The sequence below is a fragment of the Parasteatoda tepidariorum genome, chromosome 2 (genome assembly GCF_043381705.1).
Source record: "Parasteatoda tepidariorum isolate YZ-2023 chromosome 2, CAS_Ptep_4.0, whole genome shotgun sequence".
Classification (NCBI taxonomy): domain Eukaryota; kingdom Metazoa; phylum Arthropoda; class Arachnida; order Araneae; family Theridiidae; genus Parasteatoda; species Parasteatoda tepidariorum.
This window is the reverse complement of record NC_092205.1, coordinates 64,922,475-64,930,066: the sequence shown is the minus strand read 5'-3', so window position 1 is coordinate 64,930,066 and position 7,592 is coordinate 64,922,475. Positions and strand designations below refer to the sequence as shown.

Sequence of the window (7,592 nt, the reverse complement as noted above, 5' to 3'; positions counted from 1 at the left end):
TCACGCACAACGTCAGCTTGCATACACTCGACTGCTAACGGCAACACATGAGTGACTGCGACCGTGAAGTTAATACACCTCTCACATTCAGCACTAAAAAAATAAGGTGATCTCAATACAGCTATCCCGGCTTTTCTCACAGAACAGCAATGAATCAACTAGTAGTATCCGTTCATCGAATTCTATCACTGATATAATTCTGGTGGGGGAGTACTGTAGGGTATCTTCTACTACAAAATTACTATTCACTAGTATATAAGACGTGTTAACTCGATTCTATGATGGGGTACCTTTTCATAGATGACGGTTGACATAGTCGATTACTCCTCGCCCCACAAGTTGTTTGTTTTAGTGATTTTTCATTAAAAATAAAATTAACTTTGCTGTCAATGGTTTTACACAGTTATAGATAAGCATGCTATACTTTATTTATATCCTTGAAAAATTATTTTGAAATTTTTTAAAGAAACAATTTTAAGAAATTCAAAATTTTAAAACGAAACTTCATTTTATTAGTGGTATGAATTAAAAGTATTTTATTTAACCAGGCAATTGCATTGGATAGAATGGAAATGTAGTTGCACATGAAAATATCTTAGGCCTTTAAATCTTCTTCCTTATTCAGCTAAGTGAGATAAATTTACAATAAACATAGCATTTAAAGGGCGTTATTGTATAGAGACATCAAATATTTTATTTAAAAAGCCATGAAGTAAAACTAAATACAAGCAAACGTAAAAACTCTCATAATATTCGTTTCAGTTCTGAATAACAAATTTTCGTTGCTGTAAATGAGCAATCATGTTGTAATAGAACTTCCATATGTGCTGAAAATAAGTTATTATCTAATTTTTCTCCTTCTCAATTTTGCACCAGAGTTAATATACTAAAGTATTTTTTTCTTTTACAATTTTGAAAGTTTAGTTAGACGAATTCATTAGAAATACTTTATTGCTACCACTGTAATCTTATTATCCCAGTATTTTTATTCAATAATTTTTAAACAAAAAATATTTATTTTCTCAGGAGTACGTGATGTTCATTTCTTACTAAAACATGTTAAAAGTTGATTGTCAATATCAATTATATTAAATTGGGAATTTCAATAAAATACTTAATTTAGTTTGGAGGAGTTTATGAAATCATAAGATGATGACCAAATCTTTTTTTAAAATTATTAAATCCAATACTAAATCTTACTGTAATGAAAATTATTTCAAATCGAAAAGTTCAATGATTTAGAGCAGATATTCTAAAAATAGCTTATGAATGAAAATTAAATATCCCCTTAAAGAAATCATCAAGTATGCATTAATGAATTATTTTACATGAAATAATTTTCTAGAATATTTAATACTTAATTTATTATGTTAAGAATTATATACGAGCAAGCATATAATATTTTACAAATTGAAAAAAAGTAAATATCAGAGAGAGATGTAGTTTTACCTACCCGAAGCATTTCCTGGTAAATTAGTAATGAACTTGAAAAAAAACTTATATTACTCAAGTTTGTCATGCGGAGTATTTTATTAATTGTAATTTATTAATTCATATTTTATTTTCCATTAATTATGATTTGATCCCTAATCTAAATATGTTGTTCCTTTCATTAAAAATAATTTTATAATATTCCAACAAGTTCCAGTTTCTCCAGTAGTATTTACATTTATTACAATCGACTACAGTTATCGACATAGGTAACACTGGCAAGTCACTACAATTTGAACTTTAAAACAATGCAGTATTATATTTCGTTCTAACTGGGGAATTTCAATTCATTATTTTAATTGAATTTTTAATACAGTGCGTTTCCTGATGTTTCGAATTGTAAAAGTAATTCTGAAAAAGGTTTTCATTATTTGCTTGATCTGATTTTCTTCCTTCGATTTAAAATTATTCGCGATCGTTCATTTAAACACACGTTCTACTTTTAATTTGAAGGAATTTTCCACTTTTTATTATACCTACACTATTTTGGGTTTGAATAGTTTTTTTTTCTTTTATTTTATTTACTTTTGATTTTTACAAAATGGATCGACATATTTTATTCCTTCCCGAAGCACCTCAAGCACCCTACCAAACAGATTCCCCAACAGATTCGGAATTACATAATTATATGTTACACTGTGAAAAATTGAAGTAATTTAAAATATATGAATAAATACGTAATTTTTTATTTTCATTTTATTTTTAATTTAAATCAAGTTATATAATAATGAAGTTAAAAAATATAGTCTCTATAAACGAAATTAATAAATATGAACTTCTTGAGAAAGGGTATTTTTAATTGTTTTTCTTAGCTTTAGTAACCTCTTGCCATGAAATTAACTCGATTTGTTTGGCTTTTTCTTGATGTAAGTTCTTCTAGAGCTACGTTCCTAACGGTCAAACCTCAAGATTCTGTAGTCTCGCAGTCGAGTGAACGTAAAGACACTGCACTCAGTAGACCACCGAGGTCAAACATTACTGGCTGCGCTCAGTAACAACTTTGATCAGCCTACGTAAGAACCGAGGATGCACGGTATCGGTCCTCGTTAAACTGTTCTACCGTAAAGTGCTCAACTTCGCGATCAGGTCATTGAACTATCAAAACAGAGGAGTCATCCGTTCAGCAAAGGATCAAAATTACGTTGGCATGTCTACGGATCATCCTCAGGGATGTTTCCCAAATTGTCTCCAATAGCCCATTGTGCATCTCTAGTGCGGCGAAAATAAAATTCCTACATACCTGAAAGCAATAGAGTGTAATAAAGGGTAATAAAAGTTCTGGCGTAAATAAACTTCCTACCAAGACTCTGTCTATGAGCACTAGTGGACACTTCCTTAACATACGATAACGAGGATGGAGTTTACCACGCCCTACCCTTACATAAAAGTTGGATATTCCTAATTTGTGAAGACAAAAATCCTTAATGCTTTTAGTATCTGACTTTCTAATTGATTGTGACCTTCTGATCAAGTTTGAACTTCATAAAATGTTTTAGAAAATATTTATCAATGCATTTTATAGACATTGGGATATGACACATCCCACGCACATGCTCTTGTGAGTCTTATTTTTTCTTTTCCTTTTCGACAAAATGTGTACATGGAAAATTCAAATCTTGCTTGCATTGTGAAAAAAAATCACATTAAAATCTAAAATCTACCAGAATATGGTTAAATTAACCGTATTTCTAATTCTATGACTACATCAAAAAGTTCTGTTGTTTTCATCGAATCGCATCTGCAATGATTTTAATTTAATTAACAACAAAATACGATTTTATAATGTGTGATAATATTAGAGTTTTTTTCTTCGTGATACATTAGAGCAAAGCCTAGAAACCATTTATTCCGTTAAGCCGTTATCATGAGAACAGCAAAATTACCAAATGAATTGTTAGTTAAATTACCAAAATTATATTTATTTCTCTTCAAAGATGTCAATATAGTGTGGTAGTTATAAATGATTTTTTTTCTCGTGTAATAGAGTTAATTTTTAAGCTTTACATGATGTTAAATGACTTTTAGAAATTTTTTCAATTGCCAGACTAACTGATATGTGCCAATGTCATTTTTTTCTGCCATGAATACTGCTGATAGATGCTCGAATCATGTCACTTTCAAATGTTAATTTCTCTTCAGATCTAGAAACAGGCATCTGATTTTACAAGATTCAGTATTAAAGCTAATAAAAAAATCATAGTGAATGACAATCGGAGTCTTAGACTTTACCGAGAATTTTAAGAACTGTATACAAAGGGAAGGCAGATTATTCAACCGAATCCGAGACATTTGATTAAGAACAAATATGTTCTTAAATGCCAAGGACAGAAAAAGTCCGAAAATTATAAAAAATATATACTATAACCTTATGAACGTATTTCGCTTAAAGTGCACGTAGATAAAATAAGTGTTGTGTAATAGTAATGCAGTTAAAATTAGAATTATGTTTATTTTATTAATGTGTTTTATATGCACCAATTTTAATTGTTTGTAAATTGCTTTTTAAAACACGTCTCTAATCACGGAAGATTTATTCACTTGTTATAAAAAAATACTAGTTGAACGAACTTTAATACTCGGAAAACGTTTATAACTACTACTAAAACATATGGGAATTAAATATGCTTATCATAATAGTCTTACGAACCGTATTCGAAGATATTTTACTTTGTTACCTATAGATTAATTCTGAAATGTAAAATGTAATGGATATGTATTTTCTAAACTAAACAAGCAATATAATTAATACTTCTTTATCGTTTTTTTTACTTCTCTTTCTCGAAAGCATAGCATTTTTATCCCTAATTATGTAATAAAGAAATGTAAAAGAAAGATTTCTGTAACAAAATTATGCCTTAAGTATTTTTTCTTTCTTTTTTAAAGTAATAATTGTTGAGATTTGTAACTTTATTATTTTAAAGTATCATACATTTCAATTTTCAAGGATCATTGTTCTTATGCTAAGACTTAACTTATTAAATGTATGAATATTAGAACTTAGAATTGCTTCTAATTTTCAATATTATTTATATCCCGTTATTGAATGAAATTCAAAATGTAGATTAATTAAAAATATTTAAAAAAAATTTATACTGAAGTTATTTAAGCGGACAATCTAAGGATTAAAATAAAAATAATAAGTTTCGAAGGATTAAATATATGTACGCAAAAATATACTGGACTGAAAAAAATATCTTATTAAAAATCCCTTTTTTTTACAATTTCATATTTTTTTCTTTTAGAAAGCAATATTTTTCAGTATTAGAGCTCACTCAGCCTTAACACAATAGTTTTATTGAAGTGTAAAATTTCGAATAATAATGGGTCGAATTAAGACTGAAAATAAGAAAGTACTTAAGCGACGAAATAATCCCTGTAAGACATGGAATAGAGAAAAATAATTTTTTAATTATTGGTATTAAGACAATAAAGCTATTAAAAAAGTCGTTTAATTTAAGTCAGTTTAAATTTTTTTTACTATCTAATATATTCCTAGCTAATATTAGACAATTGTAGTATATACATATATATATATATGAACGAACAAAAGAACAAATTATTAACAATAGTTTAAATGTTTTTTTTCTTTAACTTCTACTTGAGGTATAAGGAAATGCTTAGATAAAGATTGATAAACTAACTTCGATCGATTATCTAACCAGTTTATATGATGATAATGAGAAAAAAACTTGCTTTTCATTTTAAAATCAAAATTCGTTTCAAGTTTTGTTCTCAAATTTGGTCAGGAACAGATGATTCATTTTTTAACGTGTAGTTCTGGTAAAACATCGACAAGGCCGACCAAAATTATTAACAAAAGTTTAAATATTTTTATCTTTATGCGTAGATAAAGATTGATAATGCAACTTCGATTAAATTAGCTAACCAGTTTATAAGATGACAATAATAAAAGAATAATGACTTGCTTTTCATTTTGATATGAAAGCCTATAATTAGCTAAATTCGCAAAGCCCCAATATTCATTTAAATTGATAGCGTTATGACGTTTTTAATTTTGATGGTTTAATTTTTTAAGGACTTGTTTTAAAAAAATTTCATTTCATCAATTGCTCTTTGCCAAACATATTTTAAACTTAATTTCACTCTAAAAAANAAAAAAAAAAAAAAAAAAAAAAAAAAAAAAAAAAAAAAAAAAAAAAAACTCAACAACTGTAATTTTGTACTTGCGCCCATTCAGATTAAAAAAATTTAAAGACCAGACAGCGCAAAATAATCTTTCATTTTTGAACTAGACAAAATTACGTTATTTCTCCGAGTGATAACATTTTTAAAAAAAAAATTCAATGCAATCTTTATTCACTAATCTCATCATGCATCTTAGTGTTTATACATTATTTATCCTACAACACCGTCAATCAAACAATAATAATTTTTCAATGAATGATTCTTTTTAGGTATCTCTACGGGATTTTTTTTTCCTTGTACAATAATAGTTTGAAATGTATCATGCATTTACGCTCGAAGAAATTTTCCATGAAACTTGAAGAGTTAGCCATTAATTTATATGATCAGTGCCAGTATTTGTAACGAACTTCAGCAAAGTTAAAAGTGTTAACCGTGGAATTACACCGGCGTCTTAATAAAGCTTCCAAACTGAATTCAAGGGCCAGTTACATTTCTCTGCTAGTTCCACAGAGTTATCGGATTCGATCTGAGGTGTTTCAAAGATATCTCTTTCAAACATCCTTTAGATTGGTGACCATGGAAAACAAATTCATAACTCTCTCACCTCTTGGCAAAAAGAAAGCAATTTTATCTCGTTCCACGACCGATTTTGATTCAACAAATAGACAATGGAAGGGCCACTTTGCAAACAACTTTTAAGAGTATAATTTTATTCTCCGGTTAGCTACCATACATTTTAGGCGAAAGCATTTTGTTGAAAACCTTTGTTTTTACTTTCATTATAGCTTTAGGGGTTCATTTTTCAAGCCATTGAGTATGCATGTTTTGTCGGTCACTGATCTTCAACTAGTGGTTAAACTATTTACAGTACTGTACTGTCAGGGAAGACATAATTTTGTTTTCCGATGATTTAAAATTATTCTGAAATTTGTTTTGACAGCTTGTAAGAGTCTAAGTGTCTGGGATGACAAAAACTGGATAAATAAATAGCTAGTGCACCGAAAGAACACGAACGGAAGTCAATTCCTGGTACAAGTCCATTCGTTTAGATAGGGGTTATGTAGAAATGAGCTTAAAGAAGTTTTTGATAGGTCAGGAAAGAACTTTATGCTAATACAAATATTTCAATACAACGTCACCTTTACTTAGAAATGAATTCTGTGATTTACAATCATATTCCTATGATGGATGAACAATAGAGTTTTTTGAAGTTTTTACAGATATTCATGTAGTGTCGTCTTTTCCAGGTTGTGTTACGTCAGAAATATCGATCAATGCACATTCAAACGAGATTTAGTCATAAAGCTTTGCTCATTCAAATTACCAAAGATTGAGGAACAGTAGTCCTCTTAGCCATGCGTTGAAAGTTACATTACAGTCTTCTGTCAAATTGAATTTTTTTTTTAAATTTGTGATTTCTTCTATTGATACACTTCTTGTAGTGCCATTTTATACAGAGTTAACAGCTTACGCTATGAAGTCCTCCCAGCATCTGTAACAATTAAGGTAGGCTGCCCTTGATGTGAGTAACAATGTACCCATTAAGCTACACTGATTTACACAGACAGCTACAAGAACGAATGTGGACACACTGGTAGTGGAGTTTGGGTAAGATGTGTAAAGTGCTGAATATTTCTCCGTTTTTCGATCAGTAGTGTTCGCAGTAGATATGGCTGTCATTTATGCCTTGGAACACGGCTTAACCGGGTAGATATGGATTCTCTCAAACAGCCGAAGTTTTGTTTAATATATTGATAATTAGAGAGATGTTAGTGACCGAAGGTGAACTCATGTTATAAGTAAGCTCCAAACCTTTTCCAAAGCTTGTGATGTTCATCTGCCGTGGGTAGGATATCATGTGAACCTACACCTAATGATATTGCATAGAAACTAGCTAAGGATGGCACTGTTATGCCTGAGATACAGGGGTCCTTTAATTACCTTTTATAAAACTA

The 7,592-nt window shown here is 29.5% G+C and overlaps 1 protein-coding gene across 1 annotated transcript in view; it reads right to left on the bottom strand.

Moving 5' to 3' along the window:
* The window catches only part of LOC139427306 (uncharacterized), a 29,991-nt gene extending 22,674 nt beyond the window's left edge, over positions 1 to 7,317 (bottom strand). Inside the window, exon 1 of the mRNA XM_071188489.1 lies at positions 7,176 to 7,317. Within this exon, the coding sequence (XP_071044590.1) occupies positions 7,176 to 7,317 (142 nt within the window). The remainder of the gene's footprint in view (positions 1 to 7,175) is intronic.
* Positions 7,318 to 7,592: the final 275 nt, after the last annotated feature.